Consider the following 24,888-nt stretch of genomic DNA (forward strand, 5'->3'; position numbering starts at 1 on the left):
GGGTTTCTAACCATCACTAAAACCTTTCCTGGCCCCAAAAAACCTCTAGATGCATACTTTCATGCCGATTGGTTCAGTAGTTTTCGATTCTATAAGGAACATACAGACAGACAGAAATCCTTTATAGGTATAGATTGTACATCAACAGGCCTAAACAGGCCTAAATGATAATTTAACCTAAAAAATACGCGCTACTGATAAAAAACGATTTTTCAGCACGTTACGGTTGACGTCAAATTCGAAGCTGGAGTAAAAACGGTTAAAGTGGCGTAGGAGACAGGTAATCGTGCTGAAGCTGCTGTAGTTAGTTAGAATCTCCGCTGCACTGACTCGATTCGGCTAACTCCATTTTAATAGTATGGACTCCAAACTGGAGCACAGTATTCAAGGTTGGAGCGGACTAATGCCCAATAAAGAGCTTTCAAGCAGTAAACATCGTTGAAGTTCTTGCCGATGCGCACAATGAAGCCAAGGTTCCTGCAGGCTTTGTCCACGATGAACGCGATGTGCTGTTTGAATACAAGTTTAGAGTCGAGCAGTATCCCTAGATCCTTGACGCAGTTTTCGCGACGTAATGGCGTATTTGACAGCTTGTAGTCAAAAGCGAACGGGCTCAGCTTTCTGGAAAATGTGATGACTTCACACTTGTTGGGGTTAAGCAGCATGCGGTTTTCGACACACCATTTGGCAAAGGTCGATAGTTCCTCCTGAAGGACAGCGGCGTCGGATAGATTTTCGACTTTTGAGGATAACTTGAGGTCGTCAGCAAACAAGAGTCGCGGACCTTTAAGCAGGTAGTTGACGTCATTGAAACAGATAAGGAATATTAGAGGACCAAGATGGCTGCCTTGTGGTATTCCAGAATGAGCAGTAAACGATCCAGAGAGACTGCCCTCAATGTTCACCTTTAAGTGGTGATCGGATAAATATGAACGGAACCAACGCAGCAACGGACTCCAAGCTTATCCAGTTTAGCAATAGCGACTTGATGGTTCAATTTATCGAAAGCTGCGGAAAGATCAGTGTAAATGATATCTGTTTGCGACCGAGCATCGAAACTATTATCACGTAGGATGTAAGAGTCAAGAGATTGGTAGTCGTGGAGCGCTTGGGCATAAATCCATGTTGGTTATCAGAGATATACTGTTTAAAAAATGCAAATACTGGTTCAAACAGAGCGAGCTCAAACAGTTTCGAAATTGAGTTTAGAGCAGAGATTCAGCGATAGTTATCTACGTTTTGCCCATTTCCCTTTTTATGCATAGGGAACATGTAAGCCGATTTCCATGTTGAGGGAAAGATATCTGAGTTAACGGCTAAGCTGAAAAGATGGCTCATTGGAGCAGCGATAGCGTGGATGCATTTTTTCAGGAACACAGGTGCTATACCGTCCGGTCCAACGGATCGAGAAAGTTTCAACTTCGCGGCGGCCGATGTAACCATTACTTCATCGATGGTGTGGTTGTTCAATGAATGACCCAGGAAAGGAACATGCTCGGTCGCTGTGGATATCTCTGCAATCGTCAAACTTTCATCAGTAAATACACTGGAGAATTTCATCGAGAACAGTTCAGAAATATGCTCAGAGTTGCTCGCCGTTTTATCACCCAGGAACATAACCGAGGGTAGACCGTCATCTACAACGTTAAACTTCCAAAATGGTCGCTAATGGGAATATGTTGCATAAAAAATCAATACTAGCTGTGATTTATGTTCATTTTGGAAGTGTCATTGAAGATTTTTATTTACTTTATATGAGCAATCTGCCCTTTAACACTTCAAAAGGGCGTAACTCAAAAATTCGTCGTACGATTTTTTTATAAATTGGCTCAGAGGTATAGGATGGTAATACAAACCCAATGGCGTTTGCCGTTTAAATGGCCTATTTTATTTTTTTAATCGGTATTTTGAACACCGTGTACGGGACTTCAACTGGCAACGTAATCTGTGAAATCCGTCGTTTTACTTTACGGCTTACATTGTTGTCACATATCACAAGCATAGCAAGGTATATGAATTCTTTCACTACTTGACATCGTTCCCCATCCAGCTTCACCTCGGCACCAACACCATTTGGACTCCCACGTTCCTTGCCAGCAACCATCTACTGTGTTCCGGTAGTATTAATGGTCTCAATCTCGCTGCTTCCCCTTTAAAAAAACTAAAGGCCTTTTTGACTGTTCTATGGTTGATTCTAATAACAACGTCACGAAAGCGACTGAGATCTCACCCGTTATTCTGACGTATGGTTTTGATCCATCCAGCTTCGCACGAATCAGCGCAATTAGTTTCATCGGAAGACCATGTTCTAGGATTATTCGCCATAGCTCATTTCGTTTGACTGAATCGTACATCGCTTTGAAGTTCACAAACAGATGATTAGATTGCAAGATGTACTTCCGTAACTTGTCTAGTAGGTGACACAGGGTCCGTTGTGGAGCAAACGTCGGAGCCTGCCACAAAAGACGATCATTCAGACTGTTGCAGTGCCCTTTTAACCCAATGCCCTTCTGGCACACAAAAAATCCTCACGATAAACCAGTCTGCTATTTTTCAGCATACTGACTGACTTCTTAATCTCCTCCGTTGTTGGTGGCTTCACAACTTGGCCATCGCTTGCAATTCTTATCTTGTTTTTGCTGATCTCTGTGTTAACCTCTCCATTCAACAACGTCTGAAAGTGATCCTTCTACCTGGCTGCTATCACCATTTTGTCAGTAAGCAGGTATAGAGCCGGGGTGGCTTTTGCCGTATTAAGAATTCCTCTCCACTGTACTCGGTTCTGGACTACCCATCGCCAATTCGTTGAGCGTCTCGACACAGTCAAGTTGGCTTCAACCTGGTCAAACCATCTAGCAAGTTGGGCCTCTTAACTCCCGGTGCCGGAGAGGTTCTTGAAGAGAACGGATTTCACTGCACAGTCGTCCGGCATCCCACCGTAGTCTGCCAACTTTTTCGCCAGATGTACGATGGGAATCTCTCCAGCTACTGCCTGCAGGCTGCAACTCGTGGTTCATACGTCTTCACCACTCTTAACTTTCAGTCTGTACTCCGCCAAAAATAGCTCGCAGCACCTTTCGTTCAAATACGGCAAGTGAATATATGTCCTCCTTCAGTAAAGTTACTATCTCAAGTCCGTAGAGGACTATCTGATTAGCATATTGTACATCGTCAGCTTTGTGCGGCGGCGTATGCTCCTTGATCGAAGCGTCTTGCGGAAAAAACTCGTATTATTGTCAGCGGTGACCAGAGATCCCAAATATATGAGCTCATCAATCACCGTGAATCGTCCGTGGGAGGTGAACGTTGTTTTCTCTGGAGCCTCTTCCTACCATATATTTGGTTTTCGACACATTGATTTTTAACCCAATCCTTCCAGCTTCCGTTTTCAGTGTAGCGTAGATTACTTCCGCATTCCAAAGGTTTCTAGTAATGGTGCCAAGGCCGTCTGCGAAGGCTAGCAGTTGGCTACTTTTGCTGAAGATCGTTCTCTCGTTTCGATTCCCACTTGCCGCATCACACCTATAATAGCGATGTTGAATAACATCCTCTTGCCGAAACCCTCTGCGCGATTCGAAGGGACATGAGAATGCCTTCAAAACACGCTCATTCCAGGATAGCTTTGATTAGCCGCGTCAGTTTGTTCGGAAAACCTTACTCGTGCATTATCTGCCATAGTTGTTCACGCACGGCTGTATCGTATGCTGCCATAACATCTACGAAAATATGATGCAAGGACACGTTGTACTCTTGACATTTCTGGAAAATTTGTCGGAGAGTGAAAATTTGACCCGTCTGGGCTTTCCCTAAATCCCAACTGGTACTGGCCTACGGATTCTGAGGAGCATAGGCACCTCGTATATTCGCGTTTTTTAGTCGGAGGGTACGTTTTTCCGCAGCTCTAGTCTCTCTATACCTTTCTCTCTACGTGTGAGCATGCAGTGATTATGCGACTCAAAGCCTGGTTATTCTCATCTGTCCCCCTCTGACATATTTGGCATCAAACCAGCTGGTACGCTGTATTCCACGTCCACTACAGCCCACTTATATCTTTTACCGTTTCTTCTTGCTGTTCTGCAATTCGTTCATTAATCTTTCAGGCATATTTCTCCGTCACACCATTTGCCGTTATCCACTGGATGTTGAAGCGTTCTCTCAGTGCGAGCCTTCGCCATGTTTGCAACTTTGCACGAATCTTACACACGACGAGATAGTGGTATTATTGTGGGACATTTGGTCCACAAAAAGACCGTATTTCGATGACTGTCGAAAAGTGTCGACCGTCAATCAAGACATGATTGGGTTGAGAGCTCCAAAGAACTTCAATCGTAAACATTATGTTTAAATCAGAGTTACTGCGCATGGGCGGAAAAGGCGGACACTAGCATAAAGAATCGGTTTGGGAATAATCCCCCTTCCCGATCTCTTCTTTAAGCAAGGAAATAAAATGGCTCCCTTTCATCTTCCTCAATATTTTAATTGGTGATGAATGCACCTATGCAACCTATGCAACTAAAATTGCAACCAGAAAGCCATGCTAAAGAAATTGTCGAGTCGATCGGTTATGAGCACAGGAGATTTCGCGGAAAAAATAAGATCTTCTGGACAGTTTGACACAGAGAATGGCTTCATTCGCTGTTCTCAAGTGTACCTTGAATATTTTAAAAGACTGGTTACTATCTCAATGCAGTGATAGTAATTGGAAAACCAAAATAAACTCAGCTGCTATTAACCTGACTGCATGGAAGAAAATTTCTTCACATTCAGGGGATTTTTTTTAAACAAATGGAAGGGGTCCCGATGGGGGACCCCCTCTTACCTTTTCTATGTGAGCTTTTCATGGCGAACATAGAGAATAAATTAAATGAAAGTAGTATCCATTCAAATCGCTGGTGGCGATATGTTGATGACATTTTTTTTTATCTTCAAAGAAGAAGGAGAAGTTGATAAATTTTTGGATATTATCAATCGGAGGGAACCAACTACCGGTTGAAAGCCCCGTTGAAAAGCAAATAAATAAATCAATAAATAGATATTATCAATAATATCCACAATGACATCAAATTCACATTCGAAGTAGAACAGAACGGCAGATTCCCGTTCTTAGATGTTATTGTGATACAAAAAATTTGGTAGTTTCTAAATTGAAGTGTGTAGGAAATTCACGAACACTTAAAGGGTAGTACCTTGCACTTCAAATCGCTTTTTTTCAACATAAGATGGCATGTTTTCATCACATAGTCCATCGAATGGAATCGCTGTCCCTCAGTAGAGAAGCGAGACAGATTGAAATGGATTATATTTTTGAAGTTACTAGGTTTAAGGTGAAGGTCGTCAGAGTCCAGTTGCTTCTTTTACTGATTTCAGTACTTGTTGCCACTATCGTTTGGTTGAGAATAGAGTTACTAGTAGTAGGTAATAATCTATTATGAACAATTATGAAATGTAGAATCGCGTATCTATTTTTGCTGTTGACCTAGATCCGACAGTAATTCTATCACATAAAATGTTGTTTATCGACACTCTAAGACCTTTAATTTAATAGCGAAAATAATTGGTTAATTTCATGCTCAAATGTTTACGTTGGCATCGCTTCATATAAACGTCCGTTCCCTTGGCAACGTACAACAACGACGGTCGCAGATTCAGAATTGCAATCGAAACGAAGTGAAGTTTTTCCTATCAATTCAAGTGAACAGTTTGGGCAAAATCACTAAAATATCTTACTGAATAACTGTTCGGGTGGTAAATTAAAGTTTTCTGTGCCTCAAGTTAAGCTTCGCGAGTGATGTGACGAATTGAACGGCCGAAAAAAATTAATGAAAAATCGACGGCGAAAAAGTGAAAATATAGTGATGCATTTTAATTGGGCAGAAATCTCAATATTTAGTGTAATTTATGCTCCAAAAAGTAATAGAACCTATAGAATGCAATGTTAAGTGCTTTGAGTTACAAGATCTTATTACGGCTAGCAGGTTAGTTGAACTAATTTTATTTTTATGTGTTGGTTTCCCGAGTCTATGGGTGCATGTTGGTTCGCGGAAGAAGGGAAGGGAAGGGAAGGCTGATATTCGGTGCCATACTGACTGCCATATATGAACTCTGACTACCATGTCAACTATTTTTTTCATCGGTATTTTCGGCTTTTATATTTAGCGGCTTTTTATTTTTTTGTTTTTCTTTCAATAGTAAATTGTGCAGTTCCTGACCATTCGGTTTTTCAACTTTTCGACTTTTTCACTTTTTGACTTTCTAACTTTTTTACTTTTTGACGTTTCGAGCTTCCGACGTTTTCGTTAACTTCTTGATTAATTGATTTTAGAACTTTCTGGTGCCTTGTTTCTTTTATACCTTCTAGCTTTTCAACGTTTTGTACCTGTTTATGGTAATTTTAGATTTTTAACTTTTTAATTTTCAACTGCAGCACTCTCTGACTTTTAAACTCATCGAAATTTCGATCGTCTGACCTTTCAGTTTTTTGACTTTTCTATTCTTAAATTATGTTTACCGTTCGACATTCCGGCTTTTCGACTTTTCGATTTCAGAAAAGAAGAAAACTTTTTCCAAATTAAATTCTACTATATATTTATACAGATTTATACAGATACGTATTTCGCCTGCGACTTGCAGGCTTCATCAGTGTCTGTTTGCGAATTCTACTAAAGTATTCTACTTAGACGCTCCAAAAGCTTCAGTTTTCGAATATCACAAATTTATTACTTTCCATTTTATCAACTAAGAGTTTTTTTGACATATTGCTTTTTTGACTTTCGATGGTTAGATTTGTGAGTTTTTCAATAATTTGACTAACTTTTTGACTTTGATTCATTTTTCGACTTTTTAACTTATTTTTCAGACTTTGTGTTTTTTTTTACTTTTCAATTTTAATTTTTCAGAATCTTCATCTTTACGAATTTTTTATTGGCCTTTTCTGAACTTTTCTGATTTAAGATTTTCTGTTTCAACTTTACTACTTGTCGACTTATCTATTAAAGCCTTCCGACTTTTTTTGATTATGATTCAAGGGCATTTTGATATTTTGACTTTTCAACATACCAACTATTTTTTACTTGCACATAAATAAACTTTTTGTCCTTTTTTTGTTATTTTTTAACTTTTAGATTTTTCAACTTTCTAATTTTGAATTTTTTGGTTATTGTTAGCGTATAGATTTGTCCATTTTTTCAATTTCCAAGTTTTGATTTCTCGACCCGTCAACTTGTGTAGTTTTCACATTTACATTTTTATTTTCAATTTGATTTTTTACTATTGTCTCATTTCCTGCTCCAGTCATGAATTTATTTTGGATTTAAATCATTTCTTTGAATGGCAAAAAATTTATTTTGATATCTTAATTTTTTATTTCCATATTATCATTTTCTGCGAGTTCTCATCTGAAGTATGTACTGTTTTATTTCAAATTTGTTTATGATTAGTTTAATTTAAATTATCTTACCCTTTGAACTTACATTTATTTATATGTTATTCTAAACCAAGCTGTCTGGGTAAAATTTTGAACAAAACATTAGCAACATCTATTCTCGGGTACATCAGTTGGCACTTTATTCATGTGGCTATGTTAAACAATCTTAGTTGTTATGTTGGGATAAAATTCAAATTACTATCACCTATAATAGTAAAGGAGAAATCGACCCCAACTTAAGAGCCTAATTGCAGAATGCAAACAAAACGAGTGAGAGCAGAAAATAACTCATGAAAAGTAACGACATGCTCTTGACCGGATATACGAGAAAGCATGTCGACCACTTAAATAGTGGCATTGCACTCACTCAGTTTTATTGATTAAAATTCAAAGGTCGCTTTAACGCTGGGTTCATTATAGATTTGACCTCTCCGTGCGGAGCGGACGGAACAAAATTTTCCTCTTTTGGAACGATTTGACCTCTAGGTCAAACGGCAATGATTACAACACACATGTTCACATATGTACGTGAACTGTAAACAAATAATTACCTAATAGCTCGCAAGTATTGTGCCTAGTGCGTGGAACCCTTCGAAGGTAGCCAGACCTGCAACCGGCTTAGCTTAGCTTGGCTTCTACATATTTGCAATGCTTTATTTTATTGGCAAACTAGCTCGGGCTGGCTGGCTGGGAAAACGAACCGCACAGCCGAACGGAAAGTAAAAGTTGCATTGTTCTGTTGAAATAATATTATTTTTCTTGTGAAGAAACAGACCAACCAACTAACCGGGGGTACCGAGCCGGGGTGTTCGAACGAGATGCAGTAATAGTCGTGGGAATGACTGGGGAGTTAAAATTCAAATTTAGTTATAATTTCGAGAGTAGCTTGAGCCGCTTCGTTTGTTCGGGGTGGTCGGGGAAGTTTTTGTTTTCGGTTTGCATTGATGAAACTGCATGCAAACACAACAAAAGAGCCTAAGCTGTGCGTCACGTCAATATTGATCAAATGCCTTTTAGTTCCGCTCGAGTGTTTGTCCAAGCAATGATCGTCGATGTTGGGCTCAACCTGTTGCATTGGTTGGTTGATTGTTGATTGTTGTTACGAAATCACATTGCCAGAGCAGCCCCGTGAGTGAGTCAATCAAACGATGTAGTGCGGATCTACGGGTTAGATAATTTGATCGTGTGTGGAGACTTTTCTTTTTCCGTCCGGAGAATGGGTCCCGTCGCCGATTTGTCATTGCAGACTCGTTCGAATCGAATGTATTACAGTTCCGTCCGCCGCCCCCAGAAAATCGCTCAGGGCCAAGTGACTGTTTGTTTTTTTTTTCCTTTTTACTTCTCGCAGTCGAAGGCATTAGTCATTCATTATTTCTGGCGCGACATATCGCGATCGTACGAGTATGTAGCCTTTTATTTCCAGCGTCTGGTATAGAAAATTGAAACACGTGTGCAGTCGAAGTACAAGAAAAATCACAATTACAAAAGGTAGAAAAACTGCCTCAAGACTAAAAAATACCTTTTATTTAGTCAGTGAGCCGCGAGACTCAAGGAGTCAAAGCCTTGAACAGGTACGTTAACAAACGGCTGAGGTTAGCTTAGTAATTTTTATGTGCAGCCCCTTCAATAGACGTGCATGGAAACTGGCATAGAAATAGAAGAAGATTATTACCAGTCCGGTACATGCTTCAAAATGACACCTGAATGAGTAAATTCCAACTAGCCACTGACAATTGGCGTTTAGTTTAGGGCCCAAGGCGCTCCTGATTGAGCTGTCGCCGGCTTCTCCCGGGAGACATTCGCGCTCGGTTGGCGCTGCTGGTCACTTTACGTGGAAAACAGAAAATTACCTACAGGCACGGTCGGTCGGTCTTTAATGACAACTGCAAGCTGCGAACAGTCAGCAGCAGCTGCTGCTGCTGCAAGGTGAAACCTTGGGGTGATTGATTTTTTCGTGTCAAGAGCTGTTGTTACTGTTGCTGTTGCTTGCCGGTTAAGTTTTAAGACAGAGGAAAGCATTCATCTTTCTGCACCATGCTTAACAAGAGGGTTGGAAAGTATTCAATTTCGCAATCCATTTTGCTGGGAATTGATAATACAGTGGGAAACAGTTTGCTCAGTATGATATAACCTTTACAAGCTATTGATCAAACCCCATAAAACAGGAATTATCACCACTCCATAAAAAGTTTGCGGTGATTTGCTAAAACTCATAATACACCAAGTATTAACTTAGTCTTTGAAAGGACGCTATAAAAACATCACCTTGACTGATGCTTACAAAAACTTTCTAATAATGTGCAACATCTTCTGTAAACTGTTTTGGAATTCCAGACCAGACGGATCAATATTACGGACATATCGAAAGCTAAAGCCTGTGAGTCGGGTGCGCAATACGTTTCTGTCCAAATAATAAACAGTAGAATTAAAAGGAAAGGTTTATTTGTATTATCTATAGCTAGAATATACTCTCAGAAGATTGTTGTAGAAGTCCCCGAGATAAAAATAGCCATGAGTTCCCTTTTCTTCCTGAAAGAACCAATGGAGACGCCTAGTTTAAAGCTCAATTCAGTTAATATTTGGACGCACAAAATCTGCTTTATCTCTTAAGAAAAGCATCAAGCAGTTAAAATAAACGTTTTGTACTGCACTTTCATATTAAAGTATTAATAAAATTCTTCCGTATAAGTTTTAGATGAAGTTATGAACTTCCTTATATATCTCCCATTCCCATCACATTCTGGACAAACCGTTCGTTGGTCAATCAGCATGCCTCTCGCTGTTACCGGAAGAAGTCGAAGAAGGTCGATCCAAATACTTAGGTTTTTTATCGTTTGTTAGAGAACATCTCGAAGAGCCAATTTAACGGAAGTTTAAATTAGTTAAAAAACTAAAAAAAAATAAGCTAAATAAAACAAGGATGGAGTCGTAAAATTGCTAAGGTGTGACAATAAAATACTTAAATCATATATCATAAAATATCCCGAAGGCACAAAGTAAAAAAAAAGTAAAAAATTAAAATATAAATAGTCGAAAATATGAAAAGTTAAAGAATCAAATAGTACAGAAGAATCAAACGGTGGAATACTAATAAAGGCTTTAGAATTCGACGAGTCTGAATGTTGAAAAGGCAAAAAGTCATAGTTTAGGCAAGTCTAAAAGTTAGAAAGTCAAAAGCGAAAAAGAATTAAAAAAGAGCGATTGATTCGATACCACAAAGTCAAAAAGTCACAGTTGAAAAATAAAAAATGAACTAGCCAAGTTAAGTCAAAAACTCGAACTAAAATGTCGAAAAAGTTGTATCAGGAAAATGTTGAAAATTTGAAAAGCTGAGAACAAATGGAATAGAGAAATCAATACGTCGAGAAGTGGAAGAAATTGAGAAGTTAAAAAGAAAAATGGTCATCAGGGACCCGTGACCTAAGAAGTAAAAAAATCACAAAATATGAAAAATCATGTTGAAGTGCTACAAAAATTTGAAAATATCAAGAAGTCTAGAAAATCAAGAAAAAATCAATTATATCAAGAAGTGGTTCAGAAAAAAAGAGAAGTCAAAAAAATCAAGAAATCAAGAAAATTTAATTAAGAAGCCAAAGCAATTACGATGGATCAGAAGAAATCAAAACGCAGAAAAAAACCAACAAGATGTCAAAAAATAATAAAAGTTAAAAAATCAAAAAAAAGTTCGAAGATCAAGAAGTCAAAAAAAATCAAGAAGTCGAAAACAAGAATTCAAAAAAATCCAGACGAGGTATAAACATCAACAAGTTAAAATTATAAATTTGCTAAATCAAAGACAAATATATTCTCCTTGACCAAACTCGTGACTTTAGTCATGACCTTGAAATGCGGTCAGGCATATATTAATATTTTTTTTTTGAAACGATGATTCTACAATTGATGAAGGGACGGTAAGGGAAAGTAATGAAGAAGGATTTTTTCGGGAATGAAGGGGAAGGGTGGAAAGGAAGGGGGGGTAATAGGTAGCTATGCTTAACAAGTTGTCGTTGTGACTCCTATCTTTTGTCCAATGCTGGTTATAATATCTGATTACAGCTTGGTTCGACCCATGCACCTTCCAGCATTGGACAAAAGATAGGAGTCACAACGACAACTTGTTAAGCATAGCTACCTATTACCCCCCCCCCTTCCTTTCCACCCTTCCCCTTCATTCCCGAAAAAATTTTTTTTCTAATTTTATCCTTTTAATTTAATGATTTAATCCTTCATTACTTTCCCTTACCGTCTCTTCATCAATTGTAGAATCATCGTTTCAAAAAAAATATATTCTCTTTGCTTTTATCTAAAAATCAGAGGGGTTGTGCACAAGACTCGACCGCATAGGTGACGTAGGACTACGTAAGTCTCTTTGTAGCGATAGTAGGATGTATCGATGTATGTAATAATACGATTCTTCATGTATACAAGCTACAAACGTAACGTTTATCAAAGTAGTAACATTGTATACAGTCAATCCTCAACCGATTTTGGAGTTATATCCATGAATTGATTGAACCTATTTTATTAAAACGAAACCAAGTCACACTAAAACGAAACCAAATCACACTAAACCAAACAGTTAATAAATTTTTATGATCTGTTTCTACGTTGAATAGTGCTTTTTCTCTGGTAATCGGTAGACGGTACGCGCGAGCTTTCAAAAAGTTGAAAATTTTGCGCAACTTTTCTGCGGCTTACAAAAGAACACTGATAAAGCATTTACAACCTGCAGACGTAGTAGAAAATGTCGTCCGTGACCAAAAAACTTATTTCCGTCATTTGTTGGTCGTCCGCAATGGCGAAAAATTCAACTGTTCCCTCGCTGCCTGTGTTATTATGGTAATAACTGGACAAGAAAATATAATAAACTCTTCAATTGTTGTGTGGCCCTTAAAAGGACCGATTGTTTGATTATCATAACTTCAGCTTGCAATAAACTTGCACTAACGCACTTAACGTAATTCTCCGTTCGGTAAATTGGAGTAAACGGACCAACCGGAAAGCCTCAGCAGCTATGCGATCGACAAAGCCGTTCGTGTATGGTCCTGAGTCACGATGGCATCCCTCTCCAAGTGGCCAGCTGCAAGTGACGTGGGATGATTCTGGTCGTTGTGTTGTCGCGAGCAGCATATTTTATGCCAATTCCAGAACTTCCGCTGCCTGGTATTCCATCACGGCAACGAAACGAGTGCTCCAGCTCCAAAACACGTTCGGCATAAGTATCCTTTCCTCAGCAGTCGATAAATACGACCGATCGGGAACTGTAGGCGTGCACGACTGCGTCACCGCTCGTGATGCCGTTGGTGGTACATCTCAATAAGGAATTTTCAAGCCAATTAGCAATCAACAAGAAAGGGTAGGATTCCATTTAATTCTCTTGTAACTTATAGTTACTTGTAGTTATAGTAGAATTTAATGGAACTTTCCATCAACTTTCTTGGAATTATTGGAAATTATTCCAACCAATCACAAAGCGACAATTTCTAGTACGACCGAGTTAGAGTTATTTACAATTTTTCAATTACGCGCATTGAACATCAATAGTTTTCTATATTTTCAATATTTTCCAAATCGATTTTCCGATAAATTGGTGTAAATATCTTGAAAATCTATTGAAAATTGACTGAATTATAAGCCGAAGCGTGAAAACGCGTTTCTACTTTGATGACGTCATTTCCAACAACCAATCACGAAGCGAGAATTCTGGTAAAACATAGGTTCATTATTTTCAATTTTTCAATAGTTCAACATCAAGAATCCATACTTTTCTTCACTTGGGTAAATTTTCCGATCGCTTGGTGTAAAAATATTGAAAATCGATCGGAAAACCGCTGAGGTATTAGCGCTCAAAACCTATCAGTTTTCGTGACGCTCGCATTTTTCGAGTTTTTGGAATGACACCCTATCTCAAAACTTGCCGTAAGACGTAGTCCTACGTCAAAAATCGCGAAGCCACGAAGTGAAGAACATAGCTCGAAGAGTCAGCAAGTCATGGTGTCAAAAAGCCAAAACTCGAAAAATTCCACTGTCGAAAGGTAGGATAATCGTATCAGGGAAAGTGAAAAAGTCAAGAAGCCAAAAAACTGAAAAGTCGACGAGACGAAAAGTCGCAAAGTCGAAGAGTCTAAGAGAAAATCAAGTCATGAACGAAAAGTCGAACGATGGAAAAGTCAAAAGTCGAAAAATCGAAAAGCCGAAAAGTCGGCAAATTGAAACCGAAAAGTCTTAAAGTCAAAAATTCAAAACGTCCAAAAATCGGAAAGTTGGAGGTCGAAAAATCCAAAAGTCGAAAAACCGGAAAGTCTAAAAGAGTCGAAGGGTGGAAGAATGTAAAAGTCCTGAAGTCGAAAAGTCGTCGAAGAGTCGTAAGCCAAAAAGTCTGAATGTCAGAAAAACAGAAATGTCGAATAATCGAATAATTAGAAAGTCCTAAGGTTTGAAGAATTGAAAAGTTGAAAAACCGAAAAATTGAAAAGTCGACAAGTCGGAAAATCAAAAAATTGAATAATCGAAAAATCTAAGAGTCGATAAGCCGAAAAGTCTGTAAGTGAAACATTCAAAACGTCGAAAAGTGGGGTCAATCCCGATGTAATGGTTAGCATTCACGCCTCTCACGCCGAGGTTCCGGGTTCGAATCCCAACCCCGCAGAAGTCACGAATGACCTGACACTTTTCGGTGAAATACTGAAACTCCTTTAATTACGTTTCGGCCTTCTCATATTTTTATTCGGCTATCCTCAGATACTGTCTGATAGTATCTGAGGATGGCCGAATAAAAATATGAGTAGGCCGAAACGTAATTAAAGGAGTTTAAGTATTTCACCGAAAAGTGTCAATTCCAAAGAAGTACAAAGTCAAAAATTATAAAGCAAAAAAATCGAAAAGTCGAAAAATCCAAAGATACGAAAAAACACAAAATTGGAAAGTCGGAAAGTTGAAAATTTGAAAACACAAATGATGGAAAGCCGAAAACTTGAAAAGTTGAAAAGTCAAAAACACGAAAAGTCAAAAAAACAAAAGTTCAAGTCAAAATCAAAATCAAGTCAAAAGTCGTAAAATGGAAAGTGGAAAGTTGAAGAGTAATAAAGACGAAATGTCGAACAGACGAAAAGTTCGAAAGTCGGAATGTCGAAAAGTCGAGAAGCTAAAAAATCTAAAAGAGAGAAAGACTAAAAACTAAAATGTTGGAAAGTCAAGAACTTAAAAGGAAATGTCAATAAGGCCATTGCAAATTACTTTTCAAATTATATTAGAAATGGAAATTCAAATAGTGGACTTTCCGAAAACCGGCAAAAAAAAATTCTTTAGTTTTTGTCTTATTTTCGTAGATTTTTGCATCGAAAATAATAACGTGTACATTAAAAGCAAGAATAGATTCAGTTTTTACGTTTAAACATTAAATTTTTACTAAAATCTATATTTTTTTTACTTGAATAAAAAATTCTCTTTGTTTTTCTTTCGCCTCCCCCCTTCAGTGGGCCTGCACCGAAGGGACATAAACTTTTTAAAATATTTGTAATGGCTTAATCAAAAAGAGAAAAAGAATAAAAATTAAAATGCTGGAAAGTCAAAAACTTAAAAGGAAATGTCAATAAGTAAAAAGTAGAAAAACTAAAAAGTATAAAATTCGACAAATCAAAAGGTCGAAAAATCGAAAAATTGAAAAGTCTAAAGTCGAACGGACGAAAAATTAAAAAATTACCCCGTCGGGAATTCGGATAATCGAAAAATGGTTATTCAAAAAGTCCGGAAGCCAAAAACTTGAAAACTCGGAAAGTCCAAAAGTGGAAAAATCAAAAATCAAATCTCGATTTTTCGAGTTTCAATTTTAGACTTTTCGATCTTTCGACTTTTCGACATTCACGTCGACGTGACTTGATTTCCGACCTTCGATTTTGCAACTTTTCGACCTTTTGACTTTTGATTTCATAGCTTTTCAGCTTTTCGACTTTTCGGGTCTTCAAATTTCTAACTTTTCGAGTTGCCGATTTTTCAATCTTTCGACTTTTCGAAAAAAAAGTCCGAAAATCGGAACAACGGACATTCGAAAAGTCTTAAAGTCGAAAAGCCAAAGAATCGAAGATTTGGGATGATGAAAAATCGAGAGGTTGAAAAGTAGAAAGGTCGAAAATTCGAAGAATCAAAAAAAAAAAAATCCGAATGATTCGACTTTAAGACTTTTTGAATTTCCGTTGTTCCGATTTTCGAACTTTTTTTTCGAAAAGTCGAAAGATTGAAAAATTGGCAACTCGAAAAGTTAGAAATTTGAAGACCCGAAAAGTCGAAAAGCTGAAAAGTTGTAAAATCAAAAGTCAAAAGGTCGAAAAGTTGCAAAATCGAAGGTCGAAAATCAAGTCACGTCGACGTGAATGTCGAAAAGTCGAAAGATCGAAAAGTCTAAAATTGAAACTCGAAAAATCGAGAGGTCAATAAATAGAAACACCAAAAAGTTGTAGAATCGAAAAGTCAGAGTGTCGAAGAATAGAAAAGTCCTTCAGTGAAAAAATTGAAAAGCCGAAAAATCAAAAAGTCGAAACCGAAAAGTTTAAAAGTCGAAACGTCGAAAAATAGGAAAGCCGAAAGGCCGAAAAGTTGGAAATTCGAAAAGTTGAAGGATGGAAAAGTCTTAAAGTCGAAAAGTCGAGAAATCGAAAAGTCTAAACCGAAATTTGAAACATTGAGAAATGTTTGTTCGATTTTATCGACGTTTTTTGGCGAAATAATTGTAAGACATTTCAAAAACCAGTTAGTCCGGACGTTTCGAGCTACTGCTGGTCTTCGCTCATCATCTACGGACAACTTTTTTCATCCATTAGGTTCTACTTGGTTTATCTTCCGAAAGATAAATAAACCGAAAGAAAGATACAACGAACAAACATTGTGGTGGCGGCGATTATCTCGAATCAACAACATTGAGAAATCGAAAAACCGAAACGTCGGAAAATCGAAATGTCAAAGAGCCGAAGAATCAAAAAGTCCTAAAGTCGAATAGTCGAAAAATCGAAAATTTTAAAAGTCGGAAAGTCGAAAAGCCGAACAATGAAAAGGTCGAAACCGAAAAGTCTGAAATTCAAAACGTCGAAAATAAAAGTCTTGGGGCGAACCAACCACCGCACTATGGACAAAAACGATAGAAAAAACGGGCGCAATTAAGATACGGCTTGCAGGCTTATAAAATGTAGGTGATCTTATGTAAAATTTTCCGAAGAATCGCATGGTACCCACCCCTTTCCTGTTTATCGGCGGAAAGTGCCCCATTTTGCATATTTGCCCCTATTTTTAACATTTTTCACCCTTATTGGATTATTCCAAGCAAAATTTTGACAAATCAAACCGCAAAAATCTACTAATTTTGTGTAAAAACAGATTTTTTTAATCGACAAAAAAAAAATGCGTTTCAACCATTTTTACCAAATCTATTTTTGCTTTTTACATAACGATATTATTTTTCATGCAAAAATCTACGAAAAGAGACACAAAATCGGAAGAATTTTTTTTGTCGATTTTCGGAAATTCCATTTTTGGAATTTCCATTTCTGTTTTGTGTTAGAAGCGTTCCGTACACCCATTTTTCGAGTTCTTTTGGCTGTAGAGCCTACAGACAATTGATTTTATAGAAAAAAAGTTGACATAAATCCCACAAATTATTTTTTTGCCCCCCCTTTTTCACAAAAACACACAAAACAAAAATAATTCACAATGGCCTAATCGAAAAATCGAAACCAAAAAATCTAAAAGTCAAACATTAAAAGCGCCGGAAAATATAAAAGTCGAAGAATTGAAAGTCAAAATATCAAAATCTCACAGAATCGAAGATTTCTAAAAGCGATAAACCAAAAAATTGAAAAGTAGAAAGTCGGAAAATCGAAAAGTCGAAGAGTCCTAAAATTAAAAAGATTGGAAAATCGAAAAACCGAAAAGTCATAAAGTCTAAGAGACAAAGAATCGAAGAGTCCTGAAGTCAAAAAGTCGAAAAACTGTAAAATTGAAAACACAAAAAGTTGGAAAAGTCGAATAGTCGAAAAGTCAGGGAGTCAAAAATGGAAAAGTCCTAAAGTAAAAAAAATCGAACAGTCATGTCGAAAAATCGAAAAGTCAAAACCGAAAAAATCTGACAGTCGAAAATTCGAAACGTCGAAAAATAGAAAAGTCAGGAAATGGAAAAGTTTTAAAGTCGAAAAGTCAGAAAATCGAAAAATTGAAAAGTCTCAAAAGCGAAAAGTCGAAGTGTCGCAGAATGGAAAAGTCTTTAAGTCGAAAAGTGGAAAAATAAATAGTCGAAATGTCGGAAATTCAAAAAGTCGAAAGTCGAAAAATCGAAAAATCAAATAGTCAAAAAATCTTAAAATGGAAAGTCGAAAAGTTGAGAAGTCGAATAGTCGGAATTCCAATATGTCCAAAAGTCGAAAAATAGAAAGTCGAACTGTTTTGTATCTTCGTTTATTGATTTTGTAAAACAAATTACTGACTTTATATGTTATGGTATCCATAAAGATAGATTATATGATCCAAAACGTATGATCATTTCAGTCAGTTCCAATAATTATTATTGCTTGAATGATATAACAGCAATCATTTAGCAAGTCCGCTAATAATTTGTAGCCATAGCTAATCACTGAAAACACAACGCACAGTTGCTTTGCATCAGATGGCATCGACTTAACCCCGGTGATTGCTTCCCAATCCATCAAGTGGGCAATTTCCTGGTTATCATAACTGTTATTCACAAGTTGCGCTAGGCTGCGAAGCGATGCGGCTTGGTTTGGCTTGGCCTGGCAGGTCCATATCTCAACTTCCATAAACAGTAAACCATCATAAGCATAGCATAGACAGGAAGGTGCATGCGGCGTCATTCATTTACTAGCGCACTCGGTATCGGTTACCCTTTTTTCAGCAGCAGCAGCAGCAGCACCACCATTCAAAGCTTCAAAGAGTTTCCTGCATTTATCTCCGTGGCTAGGCTGACTTTCATAATATGTACCACCGAAACTACCCTTTTACTTGTCGTGAACTGCATTCGAGGGAACATTTAGAAGAGCTCCAAAGGGTTTCGGGTGGTTCGTTTCCCTTTTGTAGCCGTAGTTAGTTGATTGCGTGTTGATTTACGTTACTTTCTCCGGATGCTGGTTGCTGATTAGGTTGTAGACACTATATTAAGCACTTTCTGAGCTAATTTTTTTTGAGAAGCACGCTAACAACTTGCATCACGGCATGACAGCAACCATTTTTGATGGTGTAAATTTCATGCCAAGCAAACAACCTTCGGTTGGTTTAATTTTTATTCTTAACTCAGTAATTTACGTAATGGTGTACAATCGACAACCGAACACTTTCAAGTGGGCATTCCAAATCAAACTGTTCATTAGACTTAAGTAATGTGGCGAAAAAAACAGCAAAAAATGCGACGATAGGTTAGGATATCAAAATCAAAAGTGGGTGGCCAGGTGTCAATTTTTTGGATGTCGAACATAACCTTGAACTAAACAACCGGTTGCGTACATGAATCGGTCGGTCGGTCGGTCGGTTGGAGTCCGTTTTAAATTCAACTACCAACGCGTGTTGTCTGGTTGCCGCCTTTGGCATACACAAGTGCTCATTTGAAGCGGAATTCAAAAGCTAAGGCAACCATCTCATTATTATTGCTGAGAGGGTTTGCCCACTGCCGTGCATTCTAATTTTTACTCAAGCGTTTCGAATAATTAGTTTATAATTGCAATTTAAATACGAGATTGAATTTTCGGAATTAAATCACGTTATGGAACCTGCACGCAAACTAAAAAGCCACTTGCTTTTCTTCTTTCATTAACTGTGATTCAGTAAGACGGTTAGAGTAAAACAATAAAAACCCGCTTAAAAAAATCCATCTCGATTTGATCCACAAGCCTGGGTGGTTCAGTAGACCATCAAATTGCGTGCCCTACCGCCGGCCGCCGGCCGGAGGCCGGAGACACAAACCATCGTCGCGTCGGCCGCAGGTCGTCAACATTGGATTTCGTGAGTTTTCCATTTTCTGCGTTTATCCAGCGTGTAAAATTAATAGCTTCGATTTCGTTTCGCGGGTTCCGAGAGAAGGAGGCATTTTTTCAACGCTTCACTAAAGCCTCGATTGCTCTGCTGCCATCTACCTGCTTGTTTTCCGACTGCTGACTTTGCGAATTACACTTCAATTCGGAACCCGTAGTGAAACAAATCAATTTTCTCGGAAATCGCTACAATCACTCTGGACTGAACTACAGCCCGGTACAGTTTTGCTTGTCATTTTCGCAACATGTGAGCGGCTTTTCCGGAATTGCTTGCCGGGGCTAATGTTTCTCGGCTCGGCTTCGATTGCACTGTTTTTCGCCCCTGACTGAAGAATTGTATGCGGATATACAGTCCGTATCTGGTGTCGAAGGTAACGAGTGCGTGGTCCGTTTGTTTTATACCGTTACCAGCGGCTCGGCGCAGCGCAGCGCTAGTGCCGGTTGTAGACGGTAAATAAATTGAAATAATAACTCATTTTCCTCCACCCGCCCGGCAAACGACGACGTTACCCTCGTGTAGACAATCGACGCCGGGTGACATCACCTACAACACGGTAGCAAATTTTTCCGCACAACATTTGGCCACTTGTGCTGCACAATGGGTATGTGTCGGACCGACATTTTAAAATGGAAAACATTTTTGAGTGATTTTTATCACCTGTACTAGAGGCATTCATTGGTTAACCCAGCTTGGAATTGGGGCAACGTACTCCATTCAGTTTTAAAATTTCAAGCTTGTACACAAAAGCAACAAACAAAAAATCAATTCGAACCGACCGGCGCCAACGATAGAGCAATTCCTATGGCAACAGTCACTAGTGTGCTCAGACATAAACAAAACGTGGATCACCCGAATTTTCAGAAGAATGTTTTGGCCTGCAAAAACGAAGTAATCGTAGGATGACGAATCTATTGTTACTGGTCACAATAATACTGGCCGATTAGGTTGAAAACACCGAACTTTCGGGTGCAATTGGATTTAAAATAAAAATTGAAATTAGACTTGACATAGGACACTTAAGTAGGCAGGCATAGTACTTTTTCAATTTAAAAAAATCGAAATTTTTTTTATTGATTATTTCGAAAGATTAACATTTTGACCATACGTGTTTCAAGTCATTTCGATGAATTCCAAAAATTGACAAAGTTACAGCTATTTGTACCGCGCATGTCTGGAGCGATTACACAGCGAATAAAAACTTCAGCGTCGTTTTTCTCGAAACCAGGTTTTGAAAGTCGGTACCATAAATATCTCAAGAACGGCTCAAGCAATTCTCATGATTCTTTTTTTGTTTTAAAGCCAACAAAATTATCTAGTGTTTGACCCATCCTTTTTTTGATATTACAATTTTTGTATTTTTTAGAAATTTTTAAAAGCAATTTTTTCGACTAAAAACGTTACTTTTCTGTTTGAATGTCCGCCATTTTGTTATGCATTCGAATTTTAAAAAAAGGATGGGTCAAACACGAGATAATTTAATATACTTTCATGTCGTTTTGGAATTTATCAATTCGGATAAGCCCCCTAGCGCCAATCCATGGTACCGTAAATCATGTTTTTTTCGAATGATCATGTTCAAGGAGCCGTAGAGGAGAGGGGAAGAGGTTCACATATGCAAACTAAATTGTAAATATTAGTATAAAGTGCAATGTGTTGAATGCAAAAAACCCGAATCGTTTCGCTTTTCGCGTTATCGAGAAAAAAATATTTGAAATAAGGCAAAAAATATGGTGTAAAAAGTACTATGCCCCCTTAATAAGACTTGAATTAATTTGGACCAACTTGGCCTAGTTTTACTGTAAATTGATCTGGAAATTGGACTTCAAATTGGACTTAAATTTAGAGTGATTTGGGCTGAAAACTTTACTTTGAATTATCACATGAAATTAAACTTAAAGCAGGATTTGAAATTTTATTTGGAATTGAAATTGAATCAAACTTGAAATTGGGCTTAAACCGGACAGGCAGTTAAACTTGAAATTGCACATTAAATTAAACTGGAAATTTGGCTAATTTGAACTTGAAGTTTTACTTCAAACCTGATGAGAAGACTGGAAGTTTGGAAGTTTTGCAAACAAGCAAATTACAAAGTTCTTTACATATTTCTGATCGAATTATGTGATAGACTTTACAAATAAATACCATTTTACATTTTAGGTAATCTTTCGTCACAAAATGTAGACTTTTTTATGCGTTTTGGAGACAAAGTTTTTTCCACCATTTTTTCAACTTTTTTCCGCCATTTATCACAACTTTGCACTGTTGAAAATACAGATGAAATGACAAAAACTGACAGATTATCTCACGCACACATTAAATTGGTGTCTTATCTCTCTTGTAGTGATATATTAACAATGCTAACTATTGAAATTCAGCAGTAAACAGGATTGGAAGACGGGGTATGATATATCATACGCTAGGACATAATGGGTTAACATTTTTCGTCTTATGCTCTAACATGTTTTTTATCTTTTCTGTTCCGTTTTTTCTCTTTTCCAGTCCCGTTTTTCCACTTTTTCTTCCGTCCTTTCTCCTCTTTTGTACCGTTTTCTTGATTTTCGCTCGTTTTTCCTCTGTTTCTTTCTTTTTTCTTTTTTCCATCTCATGTTCTGTCGTGTTTCATTTCCCGTTTTTTTTGTTTCCTGTCGCATTTTTTTTATTTGCATTCCTGTTTTTCTCATGTTTCAAAGTCGTTTTGTTTCCATTTCCGTTTTCCGTTATTTCCAGTTTTCGTCTTTTTCTTACTCTTTTCATCTCCTTTCCATCTCGATTTTCGTCTTCGTCTGTTCCGTAATTCCTTTCTTTAATACTCCGTTTTTCTGTTTTTTAATTCTTTCTTTTCTTTGATTCTGTTCTGGGATCTTTTTTCCTTTCCTCTCCGATTTTCATTTTTTTATCCCGTTTTACGTCTTGTTCTCTTTCGTTTTGCCCTTTTCCTTAAGCCCGTTTTTTTCTGTCCGATTTTTCCATTTTTTGTTCCATCTTTCTTCTTATACATCTCGTTTGATCTCTTTTACCCGTTTCACTCGTTCTCTCTATCGGTTTACTTTTTTCTCTCGCCATTTTACTTTCTCTTGTTTTTTTGCTCGGTATTCCCTTTTTAACCTTGTTTTTGCTTTTTCCTGTCCTCTGTTTCATTGTTCCGTATTTCATTTTCTCCAGTCCCGCTGCTCACCCTTTTCCCGTGTCTTGATTTTGCCTTTTTTCTACCGTTTTTATTGTTTTCAGGGTCAGGTTTTTCTTTTCCGACATCTTTTTTTATCATTTTCTGTGCCGTATCATCTTTTTGTAATTTCGGTTTTCGCCTTTGGCGCTTTTCACCATTTTCCTGCGTATTTTCTCGTTTTCTTTTCCGCATTTTGCTATTTCGTTTTCTCTCCTTTTTTGCTCCGTATTTTTCTCCTCTTCGTATTTATCATTTTCTCCATGGTTTCTTCTCTATTTTATTTTATTTCTATTTCTATTTTATTCTCATTCTTTTCTTTTTATGTTACGTTTTTGACTTGTTCTGGTTTCGTTTTTTCATTTTCCGGCACCTGTATTTTCTCCTTTTTTTCTTCTCTTTCTTTTCTGCTTTTTCTCCGCTTTTCCGTTTTCTGTCCACTTTATCCTTATTTGCTTTCTCGTTTTCTTTATGGTTTTTTCTTTTTCCGCTTATTATTTTCTTTTTTCTTTCGTTCTTCATCTCCTTGTTTTCTCACTTTTTCCTCTTGTTTCTTACATTTCCACTTTTTTTTCTCAATTTATATCTCTTTATCTCTCCCATTCTGTCAAGTTTATATCTTCATTGTACTTTTTTCCATCAAAGTTTTGTCTCTCTTGCGTTTTTTTCTTTTTCTATCCAGTTTGAATTTTGTCACGTTTTTCTTAATGCTTCGCTTTTTCTCCTTCAGTCTCATTTTTCCATTTTTGCTTATTTTTCTTGAGAGCAGTAGGAAACGGACCACCTCTAGATCCATCAATAATACAATTTAAAATTTATTAACATCTCCATAAGATATTCATGCTTATTCTGCGAGTCCCGTGACTCAATACGACAATTGTCACTCGTCACGGCGAGTCGAATTGAGTGCTGTCACCTAAGTGACAAACCGTCTCACCTAGGTGACAAAGCGAGTCACCTCATTCACGGTGACTCCAAATTAGTCACGTCACTCGCCTCGCAGAATAAGAGTGATTATTCTACGCTGTTTGGTTCTTGGAAGATGATTTTTAAAATAAGGTAAATAAATATTAAGAAAAGTTTTTCAGTAATTTTTCTGTGTTTGCTCTCATTCTGTTTTTAGCTCGCTTTCCTTTTCTTCTCTTTCGTTTAGCTTTTTTCTTTAGTCCGTTTTTTCCTATTTTTCTTTTATTCTTTTTGTATCAATTTTTTCCATATTTTTGACCCATCTTTCTTCTTTTATATCTCGTTTGACCTCTTTTACCCATTTATTTCGTTCCCTCTATCGTGTTCATTTCTTCTCACTCGCTATTCTTCTTTTTCTTTCTGGTTCCTCTTATTTTCTGTTCCGGATTCCCTTTCTAATCTCGATCTTGTTCTTTTTCCTGTCCGCCATTTCTCTGTTCCGCATTACTTCTTCTCCAGTCCCGCTTGTCAGCCTTCTCCTGAGAGCTGATTTTGCCTTTTCGTCCTTTTCGTCTTTTTTCAGACCCGGGTTTTTCTTTTCGATCTCGTTTTCTGTCATTTTCTTGTATCTTGTATCGACTTTTTGTGGCTTCGGTTTTTGCCTGTGGCACGTTTTAATGTTTTTTTTTATCATTTTCCTGCTACCGTATTTTCTCCTATTCTCTCGTGTTCTTTATTATTTTCTTTTCTTCTCTCATTCTTTTTCTTTTCTGTTCTGTTGTTCATATTTTTCTGTCCAGTCTCCTTGTTTTTTGCCTCGTTTTCTACTTTTTCACATTTTTTCCATTTATATCATTTTTTCTGCCATTCTGTAGCGTTTTTTCTTTCATTATTCTTATTTCACGACGGAAGTGAGAAAAAAAAATTAGTATGAAAAAACGAAAGAAAAATCGTGACGCAATGGGAGACAAACCGAGTCGTAAAAAGAGAAAAAAAAGTGGAAAAGAAGAAAATAAGAGAAAAACGAGGCAACAAAGAGGAGATTGAACAGGAAAAGAGGGAGAACGGAAGAAAACAGATAATAAGGCCATTGCAAATTATTTTTGAAGTTTTTGTCACCCTCCCTTGGAAATTGGCTTGAAAAATCGGGGGACAAACATATTATTTGTAGGATATGAGATATTTTTTTAAATAAAATCAGTTGTCCGTAGGCTCTTGAAAAAATCATTTTGCTTTTTTTTCGTCCCCCCCCCTCCTTCAGTGGCTTAAAACCGAAAGGACAAAAACTTTATAAAATATTTGTAATTGCCTAAGGGAAACGCAATAAGGGAAAAGAAAGAAAAACGGTAAAGAACACGAGGAAAAGGAGAAA

At 37.4% G+C, this 24,888-nt stretch overlaps 1 protein-coding gene across 1 annotated transcript; it reads right to left on the reverse strand.

Annotated features, from left to right (window-relative positions):
- Window positions 1–1,218: 1,218 nt before the first annotated feature.
- LOC128736730 (uncharacterized) lies at window positions 1,219–24,135 on the reverse strand. Its single transcript, XM_053831216.1, has 2 exons — window positions 24,025–24,135; window positions 1,219–1,665 (listed from the first exon to the last, which is right to left on the reverse strand). Exons 1-2 carry the CDS (start codon window positions 24,133–24,135, stop codon window positions 1,219–1,221), a joined length of 558 nt encoding a protein of 185 aa, XP_053687191.1.
- Window positions 24,136–24,888: the final 753 nt, after the last annotated feature.

This window comes from Sabethes cyaneus, chromosome 2 (genome assembly GCF_943734655.1).
Source record: "Sabethes cyaneus chromosome 2, idSabCyanKW18_F2, whole genome shotgun sequence".
Lineage (NCBI taxonomy): Eukaryota > Metazoa > Arthropoda > Insecta > Diptera > Culicidae > Sabethes > Sabethes cyaneus.

Coding starts and splice junctions, on each gene's coding strand:
- LOC128736730 (XM_053831216.1), bottom strand. CDS start 24,135: ATGACAGAAAACGAGATCGAAAAGAAAAACCCGGGTCTGAAAAAAGAC. Junction 1,666..24,024: donor CAAGCGGGACTGGAGAAGAA/GTAATGCGGAAC, acceptor TATTCCCATTAG/CGACCATTTTGGAAGTTTAA.